The 27,822-nt window shown below is 37.5% G+C and overlaps 1 protein-coding gene across 1 annotated transcript; it reads right to left on the reverse strand.

Moving 5' to 3' along the window:
- Positions 1-205: 205 nt before the first annotated feature.
- On the reverse strand, positions 206-27,822 carry SPTSSB (serine palmitoyltransferase small subunit B). Its single transcript, XM_063082589.1, has 3 exons — positions 27,750-27,822; positions 16,921-17,016; positions 206-468 (listed from the first exon to the last, which is right to left on the reverse strand). Exon 3 carries the CDS (start codon positions 434-436, stop codon positions 206-208), a length of 231 nt encoding a protein of 76 aa, XP_062938659.1. The 5' UTR covers positions 437-468; positions 16,921-17,016; positions 27,750-27,822.

Consider the following 27,822-nt stretch of genomic DNA (forward strand, 5'->3'; position numbering starts at 1 on the left):
TTTTATCTATGGTCTAATGCACAATGTCGCATGTACAAAAGAAATTAAAGAGGCATCTATCTCAAATTTCAGGCAGGATATATGAGTGCATAGAGAAGAACGCTTTTCAGGTCAGATAGTGAAAGAAGACACAGTAGTCACCTAAATCAATGAGTTGTAAGCAACATATAAATATGCAGTGCCATTTCACAGAATGCAGACAAGATCAATTAGAAATTGTACTGTGATATCCACACATTTTTGAGAAAAATTCCCAAGCCAGGCGAATGTGGATTGGAATAAAGACATAGGCAGTGTACACCACCATAGCAAAAATGGTTAGTAAGATGGTGTTGAACATAGATCTCTCCCAGGGCTCCAAGACAGCACAGCAGCTAATGATTTGGTATTGATAGTAGAGCCAGGAGAAATAGTCCTTCACACGCCTGATATCCATGGTCAGCTCCTTCAAGCTGCAGAAAGTCTGCCCTGTTAAAGAAGGTAACAGATTAGAAGAAAACTAAAGAACCAAACACAGAATCTCCCTAAATTTTCATGATCTTAGCATGCTAAAATCTTTCAAAGGATGTTAAAGATCATTGAAAGAATTATTAATATGAATATTATATAGACATGATATACAATATATTAATTATAGAAATTAATAATATTGTCACTGCTACTACTAATTACTACTAAAATTAACAGTAATAATGTTATTAGTAACAGTAATACCTTTTTAAAACTGATAATTGCAATAAATAACTCTTGTGATAACCCTACATAAAAATTGAGGCTAGCCACATTTTCTTTAGCCATGTATACAAAGAGAGATAAATGTGAGCTTTTCTATTTCCTACAACATATATTCTGGCAGAAGATTTAAAGAATGGTGTGCAGAAGAGAGTTAATACGGCGAGCCTGAGGCTGCTAATCTTCAGAAGGTCCGGCTTGCAAGTCTAGCCCTTGTCTGGCATCTGGAAACTTGGCTTTTGGAATAGTCTCTCCATTCCCTAATAGATAAAGATGATTCACTGTGCCTAGACAATGTAATTTTTAGTGAACACCTACTATTTTCTGGTATTCCAGAATTTTGGTAATTGCCAGGCAAAGAATGCCATGTGACCAGTCCCAGTATAAACCTTGGCTGCTGAGGGTCTAATGGGCTTCCCTGGGAAAAGATCATTGCACATCCATTACTGCACTTTTTGCTGGCAGAGAAGGGAATACACTCAATGTGTCCATTCATGGAAACATCAGAACCCCATAAATGGATTTCTCCAGATTCCACCTGTGTCTTCTTTCATTGTTGAACCTGCTGTATATTCTTTTGCTGTAATATACCTTAGGTGTGAATACAAATATATGAGTCCCAGGAGTCCTGCTAGAGAATAACTGAACACGTGGGTGGTCTGGGGAGCTCCAAAACAAATGGAAAGCCCAAAATATACCTTTGGGTGGTCATTTGGTTTTGTGGTACGGAACTTATAAAAATCACATGTGTGTTTTGTTGGCCTTCAGATAGGACCACAGTTATAACCACATGTAAAACTTCCCAGGAAGAAGAGTACTCATCACTTTTTAGAAAGATTCCTGGGAAGATCGTGCAGACTCTCACAGCCATAGTGGTGGGTGTCTATAGGAATACACCTTTGTGCCTCTTTGGCAGATTCCTGAGAACATGATGGTGCCACATCATCAAAGTCTGCTTTGATAACTTTAGTCCAATCGCAGTTTGAATTTTTTGAAGGTCATTTCTTTCATCTGACTTGAAGATGTCTCTTTTTTCTTCAATCCTCTCTTGAGGTTTTGTTGTATAAGACGGTAGATTTCTTAGGCTATGAGTGGAGCCTCACTGATCCTTTTGTACAGATCCTAGGACAATGCCTGGCACAAAGATGGATCAGTACATATTTTCTGAATGAATGAATAAATAAATAAATGACAAGTAACCACCTTAAAAATAATTATAGAGCACTCAAAGTTCCAATGTAAGTGGGATACACTTAGCTATTATTGATTTTCATACAGCTTGGCGTTGATAAGAATTAACCCCTTTTGAAAAGTATCGTTTTCATAAAAACTTAAAATGGAAGGTCCATGTGTGACCAGGTCACAATTATCTGTAATAACGGCCAGGATAATCCAGAAAAATAGATAATACAAGTTGAAGCATTTTTATTTTCTTATGAAAACAAGTATCAGCCTCTGATCTTTCCTAGAAGCCAGAGGAAGAACTAAATAATTGAATTTAAATGCCAGGTCCTAGTAGGTAGGCATCAGTGAGAAGTTACCTCCAATGTTCTTTTCCTCCACCAGCTCTGGTTGCAGAGAAAGAGCACAGGTGAATAGAGTTAGGTCCTGAGGGGGAAATGAGTGACAGAAAGAGTGTCTTAGTCTATTTGTGCTGCTGTAACAAATACCTGAGGCTGGGTAATTTTTAAATAATAGAAATTTATTTCTCTCAGTTCTGGAGTCTGGGAAATCCAAGATCAAGGCACTGGCAGGTTTAATGTCTGGTGAGGGCCCTGTCTCTGCTTCTAAGATGGTACCTTAAACCCTGTGTCCTCACATGGCGGAAGGAATGAAAGGGCAAAAAGATTGAACACGTGGACACCTCTTTTATAAGGGCCTTAAGTGCCTGAAGGACAAGTATAGTGTATAAGAGTCTGGGGAATCCTGATCCAGTCTGAGCAGTATTGTAGGAAGAGATATTTGGGATATGATCCGAGGGATGATTATAAGTCAAACAGATAAAATGGGTAGTGAGGTGGGGAGAACAGCCAAGACAGAGGGAAAAAATTGTGCAAAGGTTCGAGGTGGGAAGGAGCTTGGTAGGTGGTTGAGGGGACCATGGAGTGGAGCACAGGGCACAGGGAGTCTGATAAAACTGAAGAGGCAGGAATGGCCAGAGTGAGTCCAGGAGCTGTAGGGCCCAGTTGGAGAGGCTAACTATTTTGTCTTTAACCTATGAGTGAGGGGGGCCTAGAGGTAATTAACAGAGAGATGCTGTGGTTGCTTTGAGAGGAGGAGGCTTTAAGCTCATATGGTCACGTTGCACTTGAAAGCCAAGTTGAAAAGATTTTGGATACCAATCATTTCAAAAAATCTATGCCTTTACTCTTCCCATGGGTGTTACTTATTCAGACTAAACCATGTACTGAGAGCCTGTTTAAAATATTAATACGCTTTTCACTTTTACAAATGAGATAATATTGCTCACTTAAAAATATCATTGACTTTTTCTCCATACATTGTAGCTTTTAAAAATGCACAAATTAATCTCCTGGCCATTGCTTTCTCTTGTAAAATTAAATTTCTTGATTGGGCAGCCCCAGCCAACAAAATGATCACAGCCTTGTGAGAGACCTTGAGGTAGAGGCACCCAGCTAAGCTGTTTCCAGATTCCTGAGCCATAGAAGGTGTGAGACAATCAATATTTATTGTTTTAAACTACTGAAAGTCAATAAATCAGTCAAGCAATCATTCAATCAAGGAAACAACAGATAAAAAGAATACCAATGTGTATTACACCAAAGGTGGATATTCGGTAAGACTTTGGTCACGAATACCCCACATCTGCAATGACTTGAAATCTGGCCATTTTAAATGTACTTTCAAACTGCTAACAACATAAGCAGTTAAGATTTAAAAAATTTTTTTCTTGCCAGTTTCCACAATCCCCAGTATAATTTCCCAGCCCTGAGTAGCCAGATTTGACATGTGAAAGGTGCTTTTATTGTCACATCTCCCTTCAGTCTCTTGAAGTCTAAGGTTCAGTTCACATAAAACATTGATTGCCCCCTCTTTCTTTGATTCATTTTTTTCTTATTGATGAGAAACAATTTTAAAGATTATTTTTTTGTTTCTTATTATGAAAAGGTGAGAAGAGAGAGAGTTGGTTATTACTGGTAAACCATCTCCTACAATCTATTGTTAGAACATATTTTCAGGTTCTAGATTTGCTTACGTTGTATACTTCTACTTCCGTGTGAGTCCGTTTTCTTATCTCCTATGGGACTACATGCAAGATTTTAAAAAGACTTTAGAAAATTTGATGATTAATGTGGGTAGGAGAATTCATTCATTCACTGAACAAATATACTACGTGGCTTCTTCTGAATAGCAATGATGTCAGAAGGAGTCTGTCTCCAAAGGCATTGCAGGCAGGAGATGCTCTTCTAGGCAGCAGCAAATGGGACCATGTAACAAACATGCAGTGAATGAAGGGCCAGGAATGAGCACTAAATGGGGAGAAAGGACATTCCTAAGAAGGAAGCTAGGAAAAAAGGCCGAATTTGGGGAAATAAGATGACAGAAAACATCTTAAATTCTTAAATTTTCATAATGAAATGTGAAATTTACCCACTTCCTTAAAGACCTAACACCATATCTCAGCAAAGCTAAACAAAGAACTTGAAATGTTCATTTTGTTCAAGCACATCACGAATCTCCTGTTTTTACTTATGTGCTTTTTAAAAGATGATTTGCCATATACTGAAAAGAGGGAGAGAGTAGTTTCTTTTTCTTTAAAAATTTTTTCCTCTAAACTTGATGACTTTTGAAACACTTTTAGATCTTTACAGAGGTTGTGCATTCAAAGGTGGCATTGCCTAAGCAGACTGTGGTATGTCTGCAGGAAGAGGGTGGCTGGGATGCAGTTTGACTCTAACATGCTCAAAACTGAATGTTTCTGTCCCCCAAAATTCGTATCTTGAAATCTAACTCCTAAGGTCATGGTTTAAGGAGGTGGGTCTCTGGGAAGTGATCAGTGATCTGAGAGTAATGCCCTTACAAACCCCCCCCGAGAGCTCCCTTGTCCCTTCTGCCATGTGAAGTTATGGCAAGAAGACGTCTATGAACCAGGAATTGGGCCCTCAGCAGACACCGAATCTGCCAGTGCCTTGATCTGGTGCCTTCAGAACTGTGAGAAATAAGTTCTTGTTGCTTATAAGCACCCCAGTCTATTCTGTATGGCAGCCTGAAACATCTTGAACTAAGACAATATTCTCAGGTGCATGGGGAGAACTAGAAGCTTTTAAAAGAGTTTTAAAAGGATTTTTGCAGAGTATGAGTTTGGGAATAAAGATAGACCTGGTTCACATCTTGACTCCTCCACTTACTGGCTACGTGACCTTGGGCCCGTTATTTAATTGACCTTTGCCTCAGTTTTCTCACCTGTAAAATGGGGGTAATGGTCCCTACTGCTTAGGGTTGCTGTGAGGAGTAGCAGTAATGCAGGAAAAGCACCAGTCCCCAGGACCTGCATATGGAGGGGAAACGCTCAGACAGGAAGATAGAAGCTAACTGAAGAAAGGCTTTCCTGTCTCCCACTCTTCTATTTGTTAATCAAAAATATTATTAATATTCTGGAAATTGCACTCAGAATTGAATGTTCCTTGGTGGTCAAGATAGCCGTGGCCATTGCCCTTAAGGATTATAATTCAGCTGAGTGTATTCCACTGACATGTATGTTTTAAACAGCATTTACCACCTGTATTAGGTAGCTAAAGTGGAATCCTAGAATGCTAGCAGCTGGATGGACTGTAGATTTCCCCTAAACCAAATCACTCATTTTAAAGAAAAGGACAAAGCCTACCAGGTAACATCAAATTGATATTAAATTGTTTGACATTAAATTAGTTGGTCAAACTAAGTTGAATCGATTGGTCCAGATGGGGAATATCCTGTGAACTGACACTGGATGAAGAAGTAGAAATTCCAGTGGAGGTTTTCTGAGGTCTTCGAAGACTAAGGTAGTGATCACCTCAAAGCTGAGCAAGGACAGTGGAGGCAGGTGTGTAGGATATCTGGAGGGCCTTAGCCCCACCCTCCCTCACCTTCCCTAGGCCCTATTCCTCTTTTGTTCAAGATTTTTTCCTGAAATTTTACAGGGCAGATTCTCATCTAGCAACTGAAGGTTTGAATGCCTATTTGTTGCAAATATTACTGGGAACTGGCAAAGCCTAAGGTTCTTATTAGTAATGTACATCTTAGCATGGATGAAAGACTCAAAGCGGAGCTTTTCCAGGTTGTGGGGAAGAAGACGGAGAAGGATTATTAGAGTCTTGAGAACCAGAGGGAGAGACTGAATCCTAAAGGGTATTCGCTGAATGAGTAGGGACACTGGGACAGTGGAAAATATTAGGGACTTGGAAGTTCCCTAAGAGGTTACTTCATAACTGAATGGAGAGTAAGTGCCTATTTTTTTATTTCTGAATGCCACTACCCTTTTATCAACAGGTGACGCTTTTTCTCTCACTAGATTTGTGTGCAGTGGGCAAGGAGATAAAGTTTCATATCTTTTCCCAAATTGAGATGAAGATGACCTGGGACTTATGACCCACATTACTTGGTGGCAGGACTTCGTTCTGATCTGAATGGGGGAAGAAAGTGAATAACTTAGCCATTAAAAAGATACATGTGTTAACATGAACCCATGTATATGAGTCATGAAAAAAGAATACTGTTGAGGGGAGCTTACAGGGGAGCAGTGGCTTGGCTTGCTCAAGAAGCTCTTTGTTGTTGTTTTCTGTTCTTGGGAACAGGAGTGGGAGGAAGTTGGGCAATTGCGATGAGAGATGAGTAGCAGATGATTGGGTATGGTGGCATTTATCTTGGGAATATTGCAGACGATGTGATCATGATCCTGCAGCCCTTTCCTGTCTAAAAGAAAGTACTCCATATTATAAGATTTTCTCAGTAAGAGATTTCCCTTTCTAAAAATTAGCTTCCCTCCTGGGAAAAAAAAATACCTAACACATTTACACTTAAATTTACTTCTAGAACACCAGAATCAGCGTTGAAAAGTCAGAAGGACCCTCAATCAATTTGGGGTTCACTCCTTCCCAACTCATTTTGGAATTCTACATCCATCACTCAGCTTTTTTTGTACTTTATATTTGGAACCTGAAAAGCTAAGAAGTGATAAAAGTGTCCTGCCTGTTGCAGAGAGAAATGCTGTATCAAACAGAGACTGTGTCTGTACCCAGAAGAACTAGCTTTCTTTGGAAAGAACTCAATATGACTTACTCAAGTACATGCCTTCCTTTGATTAAATAAATTAATTTATTTAATCATTTATTAAAAACATTTGGAGCATAGTGATTTCTTTCCAAAGTGGGATAAAAAAAGTAACTTTACAGTGGAGGAGACCGACAAACACTACCTCAGCCAGATGACCAAGGTCAACATCAACAATGATTAATCATGTTGATAGTCTGTATCCATGGTATGATGTCATGAAAATGGCACTTTACCTCTGTGGCCTTCTTCCCAATAACCCATAACACCAGTTTAATCATGAGAAAAACACCTGGCAAAGTCCCATGGAGCAGTGTCCTGCAAGATACCTGGCTAATGCTGCTTAAAACTTTCAAGGTCATCAAAAAACAAGGAAAGTGTGAAAAAGTTCATAGCCTAGAGGAGACTAAGGAGACAAGATGACTAATTGTAATGTGGTACCCTGGATGAAATCTGGGAACAGAAAAAGGAAATTAGGTAAAAATTAAGGAAATGTGAGCTGAGTAAAGTCTTTAGTTAATAGTAATATATCAATATTGGCTCCTTAAGTGTAACAAATATGTCATAAGCTTTCATTTAAAAGGGGAAACTGGGTGGGTGCAGGGTATATGGGAACTCTCTGTACTATTTTTTTTTGTCGTTTTTTTTTTTTTCCTGACCTGCACTCAGCCAGTGAGTGCACTGGCCATTCCTTTATAGGGTCTGAACCTGCAGCGGGAGCGTCGTCGCGCTCCCAGCGCTGCACTCTACTGAGTGTGCCATGGGCTCGGCCCTGTACTATCTTTTGATTTTTCTGTAAATCTAACACTGTTCTAAACAATAAAGTCTATTTAAAAATTTCAAAGGAAAAAAGAATAATTAGGAAACTCTTGAAAGGTCCAGAGTTATTCCTATTCTAAACTCCAGTGAACTTTGCTTAGGCTTTCTTCCCTTCTGGAACACTTTTTCCAGTAACTCTATGTAAGTAATTAATACTCTTCCATAAGATACTGGCTTTTAAACATTTTAAAATAGGAAAAAATACATTTTACACTGTGATCCAAGGCATGCACCCATGTGTGCTGTCTCTCTCACACACACAGAGTCATACAAGTAAAACAAATGTCTCTCCAAATAATATTTACTTTGCAGTGCATGCCAATATTTTCTATTCTATTCTGTTCTATTATATTTATTCTAGTCAATTCTACCCTTTTCCATGTCATTCTCTAATTAAAACATCCTGATCGTGACCTAATACATTGATTTCTTAACCTACCAGTTACAACCGGCAGTTGGAAAAACCCTAGTTGAAGGCTTAACTCAAGTGTTACCTTCTCTGAGATGTATCAGCACCATCCAGTATGGCAACTGCTAGTTAGTGTGAACTACCATGTCTAGCATTCAATAGCTCCATGTGACTAGTGGCTACCATATTGGACAGCACAGATACAGAATATTTCAATTATTGCAGAAAGTTTTATTGGACAGTGCTGTGGACTTTTCTCCATCTTTTACATGAACTAATGAAGTAGGCTACCAACTTGCCCCCTTTACCTTACAATCTCCACACTGCTGTTAAAATTAACTTTCTAAATTTACAGGTTCATTTCTTTGCTTGAAAACCTTCAACGTTTCTCCATTTCCTATAAAATGAAACATTCGTTTAAGGCACTTCATGTTTTGATTTCTCTACCTCTCCAGCTTCATCTCTCAACTCTCCTGCTAAACGCCACTCATTCTAAAGCTCCTGTGTTTTATTTCATGCTCTTCTCTTTCCTAGCAATCCTCTTCTGCCCCTACTCTACCAGATAAAACCTAATTACTTTCAAGATGTATCTCCCATATCTTCTTGTCTTTGTAACATTGGCAGATGACTCCCCAGCCCCGCCAAGGAAAATATATTACTTTTTTCTATGTGTTACTGTTGTAGCAACATTTCAGCAATTATACTGTATCATAATCAGCCATCTACCAGCTGTTTCCCCGCTAGACTATGAGGTCTTTGAATACTGGGAATGTGTGGCATTCATCTTTTCATGCCGAGTGTCTGGCCGGTGTGCTGGTTGGTTGGCTTGCTGGCTGACTGACTGAATTGGAAGGTTGTTGAGGGCAGGAACCATACTTGGACTTATTTAATATTTCTACAGCACAATATGGGCCCATAAAAGGTGCTTATAAATTTTCATTGTCTGCTTTCAAGCAACGTGTTTTAGACAGATTGTTTTTGCAAATTCAGTACAATCTGTCTTTTTGAAGAATGGAAGGGAGCTGGTGCTAAATTTATATACATATATAACAAATGCTTTTTTTTTTTTACTTTCTCATAATGTTAAAAGTTCATGGACTCTGTGGGGAATATGAAACACTTGAAGTGGTTTTAAATCCCATTAAAACGGCTTTTACAAGTGCTTACTCTAGGTGAGTAATAATTTAAAATTGGTAGGTAGAAAAATGAATCTAATGGAAAGAATCACAGACTAAGAACATCGGGAGACTTGAATTCTATTGCTACAGCTCTTTTCTGTTCTGTTTCTTTCTTTTCTTCTCTTTCCCCCTTTCTTTCTATGGGTATTTATTTTACTTTGTGTCCTTGAGCAAGCTTCAAAACCTTCTGTGTCACAGTTTTTCCACGTGTAAACTGGAGATAATTGATAAATGCTTCTAAGCCTGTTTCAGTGACGTAAGAAAAAGCATAGGGATGCGTTTTAGCTTTTTAGAAGTAATATTAATAGTTGTAGTAATAGTCTGTTTCTGTTACTTGTGGGTTGGTACATCTTTAAACTATTTGCAAGACTTTACTAAATTATAGACTCAAAGAGTCTTTGTGGAATATCCTATAACAGTACTTCATCAATGAAATGGTTTGTTATGTTTTACAGGAAAAAACCCAGCTTTTTGTGTTTGCTAATTGAATTGCCTAGTACATTAATAAATAAATAAATGTTGATGCAATGGTTTATAGCCATTACCATAAACCACTACTTGAAAGGCATTGCAATCGCTAAATAAATTTTCAAATGTGTATTGGGCAGGGCCAATACATACTGTCAAGTGGGTTGTACAATGCACAACCTTATGTGATGGCTTCTGTCTTGGGGGCCGCATCACAAGCTGCTTCTTTATGTGAGCACAATTTGATTCACAGACATACAGAGACACATGATTTCTTATTGCATCAGATACGAATGTGGTTTAAGTTCACATGATTAATGGCAGAACCTCACATTGTGTCTCATCAGAATTAGGCACAACAGTAGTTTATTGGCTTCCCAGTTTCCAGTAACTTGCTCTAAGTTTTCTGTGGGTGACCCCAATGTTCCCTGTGCCCCACAGACAATCCCATCTTTGCTTAACATCTTCCTGGGAATTTCCTTTCCATCTTAGAACACTTCTCTGCCTTCCTTTGGCAACCAATTCCTCATGTTGACAGCACAGTAAATACTAGAAGTCAGACTAGAAGTAAAGATTTGAGCCCAAGTCTTTAGCGGGAGCTAAAAAACCAACTTAAAAGTTTGTGATGAATCAAAGATAAGGAGAAAATCAAACAACCAGGGCGATTTAGGTACCTTCTCTACACATTCATGAACTAGTTGGAAAATTCTAGACTCTTCAGAGAGTAAGAAACTAGCAATTCTAAGTCAAAGCATGTTATTGCTTTTCTGCAACTAAGTTTGTCTAAGTAAATTTTATAATGTTGTACTTAGAAGTGAGTTACTGAAATAATGTACTCAAAGCAAAAAGTCTCACCCAACAACTTAGCCAAGTTGTTTTCAGTACAGTGTTGTTTTGTGTTACACACAAGTGCAGAATGTTTTGTGACTATCTGAACCAGCCTTATTGTCTCTAATTTTCATTAATTCTAATTAAAGCAGAACAATAGAAAACACGTATTTCCGTTCCATCTATCAATTGACACCATTATGCAACATGGAGTGTACGAGTAACTGTAATTTCAAAGCATGTTCTAACAGACTACAGAGGAATTTATGAATGAAGAATTTCTGGTGGCGAAAGAAAATTTGGAATTTGACTTTAACAAAAATTCATAATAATTTAGGAAATACTAAATTCAGATTACATCAATCTCAATGTGTGGCTATCAAAAAGAAGATACATATTTTGAAACTAAAAAGAGTGGCAAGTACATTAATGCTGAGTAGATGTTATGAATAGGAAGAAAAATTTGTCATGGGGGTATGATCTATCTTGTCTTGTTCCTGGTGTCCTTTCATTTACCAACATAGAAACAGGGCAAGTATCCCTGTTTATTTTTGGCAACACTGGAATGGAGAGTAGAGCTTCTGGGCAAAGTCATTCCTAGAATGAGCTTCTTTATTACTATTTTATTTAAAAAGAAAAAGGAAAAGAAAGAAACCTTGTTATTCTATAAAGAAGGAAAGAGGAAAGTGTAAAGCTTCTGGATGACTTTCCTCCTGAAGATATTGTTGCCAAGGGCTGCCAAGTTGTTTTTAGAAGTAAAAAGTGAACAGAACTGCAACACTAACAATGACCTTAAAGTCATTAACAGTCATTTGTTTTTAAAGTTGATTAACGTACACCCATGTTCATAGCTGCATTATTCACAAGAGTCAAGAGGTGGAAGCAACCCACATGTCCATTTACAAATGAACCGATAAATAAAATGTGCTATATACATACAATGGAATATCATTCAGCCTGAACAAAGAAGGAAATTCTGGCACGTGCTACAACATCAATGGCCCTTCTTGAAGTGAAATAAGCCAGTCACCAAAAGACAAATACTGTATAATTTCACTTACATGAAGTGTCTAGAGTAATCAAACCTATAGAAACAGAAAATAGGATGGTAGTTACCAGGGGCTGGTGGAGAATAGGGGGATGTGGAGTTGTTATATAATGAATATAGAGTTTCAGTTTTGCAAACTGGGAAAGCTCTAGAAATTGTTTGTACAACAATGTGAATATACTTAACACTAGTGAACTGTACACTTAAAAATGGTTAAGATGGTAAATTTTACATTATGTGTTTTTTTAAAATCACAATTAAAAATAAAAAAATTTTAGTGAATAACCCTAAAAATTATGAAAGACTAACATTTAAAAATAAACTTTAAAATAGTTTGAACAATTAAAAAAAAAACTTTAAAATAGTTTGAACAATTTTTTTTTTTTTTTTTTTTTTTAAAGATGAGCGGTAAGGGGATCTTAACCCTTGACTTGGTGTTGTCAGCACCACGCTCAGCCAGTGAGCAAACCGGCCATCCGTATATGGGATCCGAACCCGGGGCCTTGGTGTTATCAGCACCGCACTCTCCTGAGTGAGCCACGGGCCAGCCCAAACAATTTTTTTTTTAAAAGTTGGAGTGGGGCATTAATAAGTCTAGCAAAATCTCATGGATGTACCATACAAAGCTGAGTACACAAATAACACCACAGGTCTTCAAATAATAATTATGAGATCCCAGTTGGGGTTCGCTTTCTCTTGGCTTTCAGATGTAAGAGGAAAACTCAGAACTTCCAAACTCCAAAGAACTTTCTAAGAGGACACTTGACATTTTTATGTTTATTCTCGGCATCAGTGGAATTCTATATAGTACTTGTGGGAATTATAAATTCTATGATATGCTTACCTGCTTTTGAAAAGAAATAAGGGGCTCATAAGACCCCAATACCAAGAGCGCTTAAAAGCGAGTAAGACTGGAAAAGCAGCAAAATTGTTTGGCTAAAACTACTTTTCTACTGTCATTATAAACCCCTTTCCTGGTGACTGTTTTCCATGCTCATTGTCCTCTCTTTCCCAGCTCTTCTCCAGCCACCAAGCTCGTAGTTTGATAAAGGAACTACTTGCTTACTATTGTTTCTAATGTCTGCTGTTCTTACATGCTAGAAGCCTGACCGTGAAAAATTAAGACTTTATCATATCTGCACCTATTGTTATTATATTTGATGAGTCTTCAGAAACTGAAAACTTTTATCTAAAGAACAATTTGAGGGTAAAGAAGATGAGTTACTGCAAAGTTAATTTGTAAAAAGCACACTTGCTGAACGCTTGCTCCCATTACTGTGCCAAGGAAATCCGGTTGTATAGGCAGCTGGTTAACCAAGACGTCTCCAATTGTATTTTCTAATACTAATTGCTTTTTCTTGTTGTTCTTATTCTTGTTTTTTCTTGCCTCCCACCCCCCCTTTTTTGGTAACACTGAACAGATGTGCTTGTAGAACTTCTTTAATTTTTGCTTAACTCACCTGTCCCTCTTCTTCCTCCTCCTGCTTTTTCTTCTGGCTTATTCCTTATTTCTTATTACACTGTGGAAAGCTTCTGGTGATGAGTTCAGTATTTTTCTTATTTTGGTGGCCAGAAACATTAAACTTTCATAGATGTGATTTTGTGACAATGGTCTGCTGTCCTTTCACTTCCCTCAACTGACCTGCTTCTGTATCTCAGTTATCACTGCTTTTAGAAAAAGGAGTGGAGACTGACTGTTGGGACACAGCATTGTGAGGTGCTCATTCTGCCAACTCCTGGGTCAAGGAGCACTTCCCTGCTAGGTTGGTTGCACTGCTGTGTTCCAGGTCAGATGGTTTCAGGGATGGGGGGGGGGGCAGGGAGGTGAGAAGGGAAAGGCAGGAGTTTATAGAATCCAGCCAAAACATGTTGTTGCTTTTAGGCAACTAAATTACTCTAATTAGATTTTGTAATCTCGTACTTAGAAGTGAGTTACTGAAATGATGTACTGAAAGAAAAAAGAAAAAAGTCTCGCTGACAATTTAGCCAGGTGGATTTCTCATTCTCCTGGGAGAACAGTGTGAACATATCAGTGCTGGCGTCATCCTTCACCTGCTCCCAAGCGCATGGTTACCCACAGGATTCCAGCACAAAGCAGAGAAGTGATGAGCTACAAATGTGTTCTTTTAAACAGGTAACAACTGTTTGTTTCTAAGAACTTTGTTGATTTTTAGGTAAATGAGGAGAAGGCCAATGGCAACTGGGCATATAAATTTTTTTTCAATCAATAAATTTTGTAACCATTTTGACTATAGGTCTAAACTGGGTGAGATGAAATGTTCTATTCTCTCTTCGAATAAGTGTAGGCTTGCTGTCAGGAAGCATGCCAGAGGGAATCTTCCAAGATTTGGATTAAGACATTGTAGTAGGTTAGATGGTAGCCCCGCAAAGACATGTTCCATGTTCTGGAAGCAGTGAATATGACCTTCTTTGGAAGAAGGGTCTATGTAGATGTAATTAAGCTAAGGTACTTGACAAGAGAGCATCCTGGATTACCAGTCAGCCCTAAATCCAATGAAAAATATCTTTAGAAGAGAGACAAGGAGGAAAAATTCAGGTGAAGACAGAGGCAGAGATTGGAGTTATGTAGTCACAAGCCGAGGAATGCCTGGAGGTGAGGCAGGATTCTCCTAGGGCCTTTGGGGGGAGCACAGCCTTGCCAGCACTTGGCTTTAGACGTCTAGCCTCCAGAACTATCAGAGAGTAAATTCCTGTTATTTTCAGCCACCAAATCTGTGTAATTTGTTATAGCAGCCCTAAGAAGCAAATACAGATTTCTTCCTTAACATTTCTAGAATCTTATACTGTGAACTCTGTTCAGGGAACAGTAATAGCATTTCGGGGTGCCAGCGTGGCAGGGAATGGCTAGGTGCTTAACTTAAATTAAACCTATTTTAAAGATGAAGAAATCAAGGCCCAAGGTCCCATGGTGACCGTGTGGGGAACTGGTTGAGAATCCTGCAGAGAGGCAGTGTGGAGGAGTGGGTACAAGCTTGGGCTCTGGATCCTGTGTGAGTTTCAATCCCAGTTCTGTCCTTACTAATTGTGTGCCCTGGCTAAGTCACCCAACCATTCTGACCCTCGATTTCCTCAACTGCAAAACAGGAATGATAATAGAACTTCATTCAAACAATTACTGGGAAGGTTACAAAGTATAAAGTATTTAGAATAACACACAGGAAGGGCTAAATGAATGTTAGCTATTATGATTACTACCACACTATGCTAACATACTATTGCTAGATTATGAATACCGGACAAAGAATAAAAGAGAATGGGCAGAGCATGTGACCTTTATTAGTTACTAAATTAGAAACCAGTTTTTAGAGAGATTATTCTTCAGAATGTTTATTCAATTCTGGTGTGGCTGTTGTAAAGGAGACAGAAAGGCCTCTGCAACCTTAATAGTGACTGCTCTTTGTTGAGTTGAGTACCTAACATATGCTAAGAATTGTACTAAGCACATTGAATATATTACCTCACTTCAAAGATGAGGAAACTGAGTCTAGATAAGTTGCTTGTACTGTTCTTATGTTCAGAAGCCAAGGAAGAAACAACACTGGGATTCAGTCCTAGAATTCTCTCACTCCACAGTGTTCTTCCTATGACACCATCCTGCCTCCCGGACAGTGGCTTACAAATGCTAAGTGTCAAACAAGTACTTTTCAAATAAGTAAAATGAAGCTTCACTATCAATAACTTTAAAGTAACATTGGAGTTTCCCAAAATATTTTGAAATGAAGAAACTGTTGCCAACCATTTAAGAGCCATAAGTCTCTTGAAACATTATAGCAAAAAGGGAAGGATTAGAAAACAGCTAATCACAAGATAAATCTATTTCCTTTTGTCCACACCCCCTACCCTTTTCCCCATTGGCTGAGGGTCATTTTTACTATAGACTGAATAAAAATGGGCAGGCAGCTAGTGGTAGTCTAGGTTTATTAAATTCTATTTCCTTTCCTTTCTTAAAAATAAAAGAACCAGGAAGAAAATGAATGTCTTATTATTAAAACTGACCATCCTCACTTTTACTGTTAACATTTTTGGAAGACAGTGTTTCATTTTACCTTATTTTTCTCTTAATTTGTCCTATGTAGTTAATTAAATGCTTACTAAAACACATATTCCTCTTTTGTACCAAAGGTCTTCCAGAATAAGATGCCGCTCCATTTAAATAAAAGATGAAGGATGTGGAAACAGAAGCAGACTTTACCCAGCAGACCCATAAATAAGACAGTAGCTGGTGCTATGCAGTTCTGACTTTGGCACTTGTACTGGGATTGGCTTGTTCTAGGCCAGGAATTCTTCTTCTTCTTTTTTTTTTTTTAAATTTTAACTTTGCAAATGGAGACACATAGACAATAAATTACAGCACAGATACATTTGATTTATTCACTATTAATGTTTATATTAATTTCCTGAAAATACATGAGTAAAGTATAATATGAACAAATCAGCAACTTTGATAGTAACTGCTCTCTTTAAAGTTCTGCTTTCATTCTTCTGTCATTTAATTTTCAATCTAAACATTAACTAAACATAGGTTTCTATAACTAATGTGCTAAAACACATGTTGAAGGTAACATGTATGTCAACCTTGATTTTTCTCACTCCATGACATGGTCTGAATCTTAAAACCTCACAAAGTGCAGCTAGATATACTGCTGTAAAAGCCCATGGTGCCAATGGCACAATTTCCATGGTAACTTTAATGATTGAAAAGGAAAAAACAGGAGTCTCAAGAAGATTGCACAAAGTGAACAAAATAAATTATTACATTGAACATACACAGCATAAACAAAATATGGGGTGCAGTTATTAGAAATGAATTTAGGACAGGGGTTCTTAACCTGGAGGAGGCCAAAGACTTGAGGGGGTTGGCATCTATGAATCCCTTGCAATATATGCAAATTTTGCATAGATGAACATTTTTCTGCATACATTTCAAAGGAATCTGTAATGTCTGTAAGCTAAGAACCACTGTTTTGAGGCCTAATTACTAAAGTTAATTACTATATTTTACTCCTTTTATCATCTTAAATGCCAATATAATATTCAGCACATAAACAAATGTTTGTTGGTTACTTAAGAGAGAACTCGAAGCTTCATCTTGTTGAAGATGTCATGTTGCAATCAAAAGGGCCCTTGATAAAGTCAAAAGAATTCACCTGTCTGGGAGGGTCCAGATCTGTGTCCTTGGCCTTGCAGCTCCAGGAATGATCCTGTGTGGGTCACTTATTCTCCCTGGGTTGCTGTTTCTTCATCTGTGAAATAAAGATTTGAATTAAATAAACCAAAATATGCCTTCAAACTTTGAAACAATTGTGTCCCATGTAAAATGTCATTAAACCACTGAGATGGATAATCTTCCACAAAGGTCTAGAATGTATTATAAAAACAAGGCATGAAAAAAAAAAAAAAAAAAAAAAAAAAACAAGGCATGGAAATTGTTAAAAATTATTTTAGGGAAGGTCATCATTTAAGGACATGCCATTGGCTAGTGATTTCTCAATCATATTCAGAGGACTATAAGGTGCCGCAGGTACCAGGACTGGGGGAGGCCCAAAGTGGAACAGAGAGGCAGAAGCTAAGAACCCCCCACTTTGCTTCCATCAGAGCAGCCTGCTTTTAATCTGCTGCTAGTGAAATTTTGTATCTGTAGAAAATATTTCTTGATTTTAATTAGTTTCTGTTAATATCCATGGGGGATGGGGAGAAGAAAAAGAGTTTAGGTTAATCACTGTGTTTAATAATCTGTCTTTGAAAAAACACTGGTTATAGAGTCAGAAGCCCTAGGCTTATTTCCTATTTTGTCATTTATTAGCTGGGCAAGTCATAGTCATTTTCAGTCTTTTCCTTCACATATAGAACAATGATAGTGTCTTATGCATAGAGTAGTTGAAAGAATTAAATGAGATAATATTTGTAAAAGTATTTTGTAATTAGTAAAGCATCATAAAGATGGTTAGTGGGTCTTCATAGTGGGCCCAGGGCTTTGCATTCATCCTGACCATTGCAGCAATTTTGTTTATCTGAATTAAATCATGGAAAGTATGAATGATCAAATTAGAGATGGCCCTACCTTATGGAATGAGGAATACGAGGCTTAGCAGACTGGAGTGTTCAAGAATCCGAGGGTAAAACTTTGGGGGAAACAAAAGGTCTTGTTATTCGGTTCAAAAAGTCAATTGCCCAAGGGTAAGGTGGGAGAAATTTGGCTGGTGCACAGTTCAAGTAAAAAAGACTAAGGAATTTTTCTTGACTTTAAGTTCATTATGAGCCAATAGTGTTGAGATACGTTTGACAAATAAATAAATAAGTGATCCAATATTTTTATATGTTTATAGAAGTACAGTGTCACAGATGAGAAAAAGGTGCTATGGCTCTTGGCTTTGATTAGCATCCTTCTTCCAGTCAGATGTTATAAACAGTCATTCCAACAAGCTGAACACATCCATAGGAAGCTAGATGGATAAGGTCTGGAAGGTTTCCTATGGAAACACGGAGAGAAGGTTTTGGGGGAAAGTGTCATGGAGGTCTTAACAGATCTGAAAAGTCTTAAACAGTCTAATAGGCTGCCATGGAGGAGAGGGTTTGGAACTGTTTTACTGTTTTCAGAGGTGAACCTTAGGAAAAACTTTAAACAAGAGCTGTCTAAAGGGAAATGGGTTATCTGGAGAGGTAGTGAGAGCTCCATTAGGGAACTTGTGCAAGCTGAGACTAGACAGCACCTTCTGAGGGTTGCTGTGAATCAGGAGGAAGGTTTTAACTTAAGAGATTACTACAATTTTATCAATTTGAAGATACTATTTCTACAGTAGAATTAAGTATCCCCCTGGAGAATGTCTTTTGTTAAAAATGTTTTTTTGCCATAGTAAAAGAGTTTGGATTTTGAAATTGGCAAACTGAAGTTTGCTATTCAGGATGTTTAACCTCTCTGGACATCACTTATGTCATCAGTAACATAAAGAATATTAATTATGTCTGCACTGTTGTCAAGATTAAACAGCATAACTTTGATAAAGGATGCTTAATGGTGCCGGGTCTTAGTGGGGGCTCAAAGACAGCACTTTTTCTCACAATTATTATTTCTTCCTCCAATTTTCTACACGCATTTTATTTCCTCTTGTCTAAGAGTCCTTTCAGGTGACTCTATTGAACCCTTCAGAGACATATGATATAAGTGGGAAAATGGTGACAGTCATGAGTCAGGGAGAAAGAATTCACCCAGGAGGAAGTTAGTAGGTCACAGTGGTACCGAATTGTGTTTTGTGTTTGCATCAACTTTTGTTTCCTCCTAAATGGAGGAAACCTGTGGAACAACTTTTTTTTTTTGGTCCTAAATTATAACCTGATTTTCCTGCCCATCAAAACAAGAACTAGGCCAACCTGATTTCTTTTTTCTTTGTTTAAAGTTTTAGGGAATGAAACACCCGACTGAAATTTTAAGTCCCAAGCTCTTCATTGTGGGGTAGACAAGGTATCTGTAGCCTCAAGAAGTAAGAAGTGTTGGCAACTGAAATATTGGTGTCAATACGTATTCTTTTTATGCCTAATTTTCCTATCAATAAAGTGACTCTGAGTTAATTTTACTTAAAAATTACTCTCCAGTGGACGAGTTAATAAGGGAGAAGCAGTTTACTATTAGGAGAAGATCAAACTTATGGGATGCTGTTCTGTCAAGCATACTGCCAAATATTAAGTGAGAATCTTCCACTTCAAATACCAGAACTAAGGGAGAGAGTAAATGTCCTATTACTCCCTCTCCTCATGACAGTCCTTTGGTAAGTAGTTCACGTCGAATTTTATGAGTTTTTCTTCTCTGCTCCTTAACTACCTTTTCCTGGAAAGCAATTTGCTCTAAAAAGCAAATTTGTACTCCACAGCATTAGCTGTTCTCAGTTAAGACTCTTCCCTAGAATCCACACATATTAGAATTGATTTTTTAAATAATTCTACAAACAAGAAACACATTAGAATCTATAGCTAATCAAACTGATAAATGTTAAGAGTGGACATGATCAAGTCATAGCTTGTTATCCCTGAAGGAGTTGCCTTGTTTATGATTACAGATAACTAGGTTAATTGGTTGCATGACCAGACTGCGAAATAACTTATTTAAAGCATTATAAGAGAAACTGAGGCTATATAACATATAGTAGTATTCACAAAGGCCACGAAAACTGAGTAGGCACTTTCTATAGCATGTAATTTAGTGAGTAGTAGTAATATTACGTTTAATTATAAATGTAGAGCATGGGCCATATTTATAAGTTGCTGAATTTCTATTGCAGCTTTACACAATATGATACTAATAGTTATATGTACAACTATATACTTCTTGGTATTATTTACAACTATACATACATATATGCATTAATCTATGTGTGTATATATATATAAATTTTTATTTTAAAGTAATGGAATTAATTTTATAAGTTTTAAATAGGGAGTCAATTACTAGGTCAGAAAGCTATTTGTCTATTTCTAAGTTTTGTTTTCATTATGTTGGTAGGCAACATGTTTAACTTAAAAGCTGTCAGAGCAGAGCAAATGTAAAATTTTTAGGAAAAATGTTGCTTTCTTTTACCTTTTAACCTCACTCAATAGATATGATTGTAGATTATGTGACAAAAAATGTTTCTCCATCCCTAGTATAATATTTCAAAAAACTTGCTCCAGAAATAGTACAGTTAATCAGATCTTCTCAACTATTTGAGTGACAAATATTGATTTTTGTATATTAAATCCAGTATGAGTGAAGGTAGATGAAGTAAAGATAGTAGCTAAGTCAGAAGAGTCTGTTGACTTTAAGAGAAATATTGTTGCTAGACAAATAGTCTTTGGTCTTTAAGGACAAAGGAATAATTTCTTTGTTTATTAATAGTTTTAATCACTGTTAAAACCATACTTGTTAATATAGAAATAAAATGTCCCCCTGAAATATCACAATAAAAATCATGAAATATCATAAAAGTATACACACCTATAATTTTACCACCTACAAAAACCCCACATATTGTGGCATTTTGGAATTTTTTTCTATGTATTTTTTATTCTTTTAGACTTGGTTGTAATCATAGTATGCATTCAATTCTGTATCCTGATTTTTTCAATTACTTTTACTCAGAAGGATTTTTTTCTATGTCGTGACACCATTTTTCTAATCGCCGTTCTAGTAATTGCATTAGGCTAAATTTTAAGTCAACTGAAGATTTATTCAGTTCATACCACAAACACTTACTGAGCCACTACTATGAGCCCAACACTGTGCAGGGCACCTGACAAAAACCCCTATCCCTGCTCATTCTATGGGAGGACGGCAGAGAATGCACAGATGGTACGTGAAAGAAATTCTGTGAAATGTTTAATTTGGTGCCATTACTATCCTAGTGCTAAGTCCTCGAGTTGCTCACTTGGTTGCTGCTTATCTGTTAAGGCACGTAGGAAATATGTGTATAAATATGTGTAGATACTGTCCTAGGTTTAAGTCTATTAAACTTACAAAGCTTTTTTTTTTTTTTTTTCATTTTTCTCTCCAAACAGATATGTAGCAGTTATATCCTAGTGATAACGACAGAAAATTCTTGAGGCTAAAGGAAGGTTCTGCCTGGATAGTTGATCATAACAGCTTCCATTTATTGTGGGCCTGGGCATGTGCGCCACACACCACCCTGGATATTGACATACTTTCTGTCATGTGTGACAGCTGCCAATTCAGAGCTTCCAGGGCCATCAGAGGCTCCAGTCTGAGTAATTAAAAAAAAAATTTTTTTTTCTCTGAGTAAGGTTATAAATTCCCTGTGAGGATCCCTGTGGTTAGGGAATAGCCCAAGTGTATTCTCTCTGACAGAATAGAGCGACACATTAAAGTGACCGGGTTTCCACAGACCGGTCAAAGGTTATCTGTTCATCTCACTAAGAAGGCAATAACACAGATGAGGAGGCACTATGATAATTATGACTAAAGGTCTTACACAGAAAAGAAGATTGTTAGATTTCCAAAAGAAAGAAGAAAGATAACACAATAACTTTAGGTTTAGATAAGACAACTTCAAATAAAATTTTTATGTTGCTTTTCTTTCTTCTTCTAGTGAACATTCAGTGAAATTCATTGATTTTTATTAGTTATGACACTCTGTGATGCATGAGTACGTCCCAGAAGATTAACATGAACTGGTACTTTGGCTATCTATGGGGGGATGCAGGTGTGAGAGCAATAGAGGTATTATTGCCCTAGAAAAGTCGCCTTGTACATGCCGTCTTGAGCTTTTTTCCTCTTTCAATTTTCTTGTTTAATATGTACTTATATTTATTCTCAAATTCTCTTTTTAATCTTTTCTCAGGTCTTGAACTCACAGTGATAACTTTAGCTTGGAATTACTAATTGACATCCGATCTTATAATGGAGCTGAAAGGGTAAGGAGACAGTACTTGATTAGCAAATTGTCGCCTTGGAAGCTGCCATTCTATACTGATAATAATAGTAGATATTTATTGAACAATTTATTTTCCAGAACTTTGTTAAGCACTTCATATGTTTTACCTTCTGCAGTTCACTTAACAACACTATAATGAAGGAACTATTTCTATACCCATTTTGCAAATGAGTAAATTGAAATGTTGGGAAATTTAAAAACTGGTCCAAAGTCTAACAGCAAATTCAGTGCACATACTCTTAACCACTCTGCTAGGCTGCCTCTCTCTGCAAAGAGTTCTGATTTTAACCCGGCAAATCATCCATCCATCCTTCCAGCCAGCCAATCAGCCACTCGACCAAGTATTTAGCAAGCATGTAGGAGGAATATAAACTGTCGATAAGATAGACATGGTCACTGTCCTCAGGCTGCTTCCTAGAGAACAGGAGGGACAACTAAGCAAGCATCCCCGCACAGTGTGGTAAATGCTATGACAGGGAAGTGTAGGGTACTCTGTGGCACAGAAGGAAGCTCTTACCCAGTCTGAAGGGGCATCAGGATGGCAGATCATAAAGTTGTTCTTATGCCTGTGTTCTTCAGCTGTTTTGTAGCAAAGGGCATATAATGTAGCCTCTAGAAAGAAAGGTCTTTGAAGCAAGGTCCTCCTCTGTCTTATTCCCCCAGTGCCTGGCACATAGTAGCTGCTCAATGAAAACTTGTTGAATGATGAATGAGAATTCTAATCTCCATAATAACTTCATTATAACAGGGGGTCTTCTGACTTACTTTGAACTTTATTCCGAATGTTCTTAAACACTTCTCTAAGCCTGAGATAAATGTTCCCTTTTGACTTACAAAATCAGGTTCCTGCTCCTTTTTAAGCTATTATCTAAAAGCTCTATTCCAGGAAAGTCACCACACCCGCTATATTTTACTAGAACAAGGCCTCCCCAGGTATCTTTTAAACCACGTGCCCATAGTAGAGATTCTGGGACAGTCTGACAAAGAGCAGACTCTCTGGTTTTTCCATTTAGTCTGTGGGATTTGACGCTCTGTGAAGGGAGAAAGATTTGTTCTCCCTTCTCCTTTCCAGGATGGCCTGGAAAATTTTCTCCTCCTCAACTTCTCTCCCACACTTTCACTCTTTAAAAAGTAGTTAACTTGAGGAAACCAGTTCTCAATTATTTCCCACACAATCCCCTGGAAGACTACAAGAATCCAGAGAAAAGCTAGGGAAAAAGGCCAACAGGAAACTGAAAGCCCAGGCTAATGATTTCCCTGAGTGAAAATTTTTGTTATCGTAAGGCCGTGTTTTAATTAGAGCTGGGCTGGATTATGTATTCCTTGTGCCTGCTTGGACTGTATTGGGGCTAATGTAATATTTTCCTTAAGGAAACAACAGCAAATCTAGGCAGCAAAATAATGCTGGTAGTGGAAGCTAATGGGAAGGGAAACCAAAGCTCCCAAGAGGGGAAGAGAAGTTAATTTGGAGCTGGTAATCCTTGTGGCCCATTTCAGAGTCACAGTGTCCAGGTTTGCATGTGATCTTTACATTACCTAGTTACGTGATCTTACTGCTTAGCTTGATCCCACAATTTGAAATTCCCTTCTTAGTTTATTTTTCTTCAGAGCCCTTATCACCTTCTTACACACTATATAATTTATTCATCATCATCATCATCATTATTATTAATGTCTGACATCCCTGGAATTTTTGTCTGCTTTGTTTATTACTCATCGAGGGCTTAGAGGTATCCTGGTACAGGGTAGTTGTGTAATAAATATCTGCTGAATAAACAAACTATTAATCCTGATGAAAGCGACATTAAAAGATAGTAACTATGGTCAAGTTTATTCCTACACGTATTTAATTTATAGACAAATGGTTGGACATCAAAAATTATTTTACAGAAATCATCTAATTGGACAAAATATGACAATAAGATCTCTACAAAACTTTGATAGTCAAAAATCACATGAAATCCATTTCCATCAGCATGCATGCTCTTCAAAACATATATATGGGAGGATAAGCCTGTGCTGGTAACAATGGAAAAACCCTTGAGGTTTCCTAATGCAGGTAGACTTGAATCCCTAAAGCTGCGAGTATGATTTGATTCAGTGCACTCATGACTGTTCTGGCAACATGTTCCGATGCTGCTTACCACCCACGTGAAACTCTGAGATGCACCAATTTTGTATTCCCACTTCTGGGAAAATAATAATGCTATAATGATGGCATTATCATCCAATTCCATGGTTCTTAGTACGGGATCAGGCAGCTTGTGGGAGCTCAAGCCATAAAAGATGAATAGAGGAGCGTATTAATTATTTGGGAGTTTCTCCTGCATTTGAGATTGTCATATTCACAGCAGATGCTTTCCAGAAATGACATGTCAGTGTGCTGATGGGAACAGTGGCTGCCCCTGCTCTTCCTTTCCCCCAAGACTCCGGCTTTCAGGGCCAAACTAGTGTGAGTGAAACTGGGCTAATCCGAATAGAAGACAAGTACACTTTGGGCTGAGATTCAGGTACCTGCCTCTCTCACCCAATGTGGGCCATAACGAACTCAATGACTGGCCTGAAGAACTGATAAAGAACTAGTCTTACCCAGAAGCAGGAGGAACAACTGGCCTCGCAGGTCCTGGGTGAGTCCGATATAATAACTGGGTGAGTCCAAAAAGATATGGCATTGTAAGCAAAATCTTTATAGGCCTGCATTAATGCCATTTGACTTATTTCTAACTGGGGGAAAACTCGGGCAGGCGTGTTAACACATGCAGATCACACACCTGTGGAAAGCCTGTGTCTCAATTATTTCATATACTTCAATGTGGCCCCTGGGAAAAAGTGTCTAGTGGTACATGAGGATTTATGAAGTCCAAGTTCTAAATCTTTTAAAATACCTTTTAATACCTTAGATAATTAAAAAAAAAGCTTTATTGAGATATAATTCACACACCATACAATTCATCTACTTAAAGTACATAATTCAATGGTTTTTAGAATATTCATAGTTATGCAACCATTACCATAGTTGATTTTAGACCACTTGCATCACTCCAAAGAAACACCCTGTACCATTTAGTAGTCACTCCCCATTTCTCAACTTCACCTCCCACTCCAGCCCTAGGCAACAACTAATCTACTTCCTGTTCTCTATCGATTTGCCTATTGTGAGTATATTATGTTAATAAATCATAAAATACGTGATTTTCTTTCACTCAGCATAATCTTTTCAATGTTCATCCACACTGTAGCATGGATCAGCTCCATCTTTTTTATTGCTGAACAATATTCCATTGTTTCATTATATGACACATTTTATTTATCCATTTTTACTCAATGGATAGAGTTATTTCCACTTTTTGGCTATTATGAGTAATGCCAAACATTTCTGTACAAATGCTTGCATGGACATAAGTTTTCAATTTTCTTGGATATACGCCTAGGAGTGGAATTGCTGGATTATTTGGTAACTCTGTGTACAACTTTTGAGGAACTACCAAACTATCTTCCATAGCAACTGCAGGCATTTCACATTTCCACTGGCAATATATGATGGCTCCAATTTCTCCACATCTTCTTCAAGACTTGTTGTCTGTCTTTTTTGGCTAGAGCCATTCTGGTTGGTGTGAAGTGGTATCTCATTGTGGTCTTGATTTTCTTTACCCTAATGGCTAATGATAGTAATCATCTTTTCATGTGTTTATTGGCCATTTGTTCAACTTTTTGAAGAAATGTCTATTCAAATCCTTTGCCCATTTTAAAGTGGGTTATTTGTCTTTTTGTTGTGTTCTTCATCTTTTTGCCTAAGAGTGGGAGATGGTTGGAGGAAGAGAGTCTCAGACCTCTCAGTTTCTCTTGCCTGGAGTAGGGCTTCTGCAACACAAAGCTGGGGAGGGTGAGAAATGCTGGTGGTGGCTTGCTTCTCTCAGGGACCTACCATAGTCCTAGACTGAGGTCTAGGTCAAGAGGAAGCCCTGTGTTCTTGGCTGCACCCACCCAGATTGGAGCATCATTACACTCACCTGGAAGGGGTGGGGAAACGGGTTGTGGCTCAAATACCACAAACTGCTAATGTTCTTACTGAAAGATAGTAGGTTGTCTTGAATAAATATTTCTTCATTTAATGTATTTCCTCAGGACAATTACCAGGGACATTAAATGGTTATTTATCTATAATTTTCACCCAGTTATTGTTTTGCAAGAAGTGGATTTGCAGAGCTTTTCACACCATCAATTATGAAAGTTGAGTCCCATTTGGATAATTTTTAATGAGGATTTTGCTTCTTGTATACTTGGTCATAAAATAATTTATGCTGACATAGTAGATATAAAATTGGCTATAAATTATGATGGACAGTTTTTATAAAAGTATTTGCAAATTTACAAAGAGTGGGTTAAAAAAATTAATGGAAGTTGAGGAGTGGTCCACTTTCAATCAACATCGTACGAGTCAAATTCTAGAATGTCTATGCCTCGAATAGTTGTATAGGAATATTTGAATGATGAGAGCGACAGCGCGTTTCACACTAGTTTGTTGTTGTTCGTCTAGTAATCTATGTACAAAGCCATTACAGCCATTGAAACAGTCATAAAAACGATGGCTATTTAAAAAAGCATAGGTGTACTTCAGATGTGGAAATCAAGTTATTAAAATCGCAATCATTTTATGCATAAATTCAAAAAGTTTACTGGCAAAAATGACCACGTATTTCTTATTTTTTTAAATTCAAAATAAGCACAGCACCGCAAAGTCTCTTACAAACAAAACAAACAAAACAAAACAAAACAACAACAACAAAAAAACCTTTCCCAGCTTCCCTGATGCATTTATTTGGACTTTTGAGGGATAAGATTTACATTTAACAATTTCAAATTCTTTTTTTGATCATGGGCTGGGCTCATATGTGAACTAGTTGAAAGTTACTTTAGTTGAAACAAGTCTAGACCCTTGCTTGTGTCCAAAACCCTTCTCTATTCATTCCCCACCTTCCCTACCCCCATGGCAAAGTTAACTCCTTGGGTGTAGAAGGTTGGTTACTTATAAATGATCGCTTAAGCATCTTTGAGAAAATACATACTGCTTATTAATAATAAGAAAATGTATTAAAACGTATTCCCTGGAGGAAATTCTTCACTTTTTTGGTAATTGACTCATGTATACTATTGCCCAAAACAGCTTTTGGACAAAAAGTATTGGATAAGAGCATGAAACTAGATAAAAATAAATATTTATTTAAGAAGGAAACCAGCACCTCCCAATAATATTTTCCTGAATAGTTATTACTGAATTACACCGAGATAAATAATAAAGATAATTAGCAAAGTACTTTTCTTTTGGCTGGGAAGTTTCTTTATTAAAGTTTGGCAGCTGTTGAGTGAAACATCTTAGTTTCCAGCATAGAAATGGTAAATGGAAAAATCCATTCAATTCTTAAAATTGTATTGCGGTTAGATAATAAACTGATAAATTGTACTAAAGCTCGGTATTAATTTTTTCCCCTATAAAAACAGGAATTCTATCCTACTGAAGCTACCTTACAGTTCACATAGGAATTTTGGAAGATGCTTACCTCCCAGTTGAGCGTATCTGCCTGCGGCTCAGGTGAGCACGGCGTGTTGGCTCCTCCCCAGCTGCGCTGAGCT

Source organism: Cynocephalus volans, chromosome 1 (assembly GCF_027409185.1).
Source record: "Cynocephalus volans isolate mCynVol1 chromosome 1, mCynVol1.pri, whole genome shotgun sequence".
In the NCBI taxonomy this organism is placed as follows: domain Eukaryota; kingdom Metazoa; phylum Chordata; class Mammalia; order Dermoptera; family Cynocephalidae; genus Cynocephalus; species Cynocephalus volans.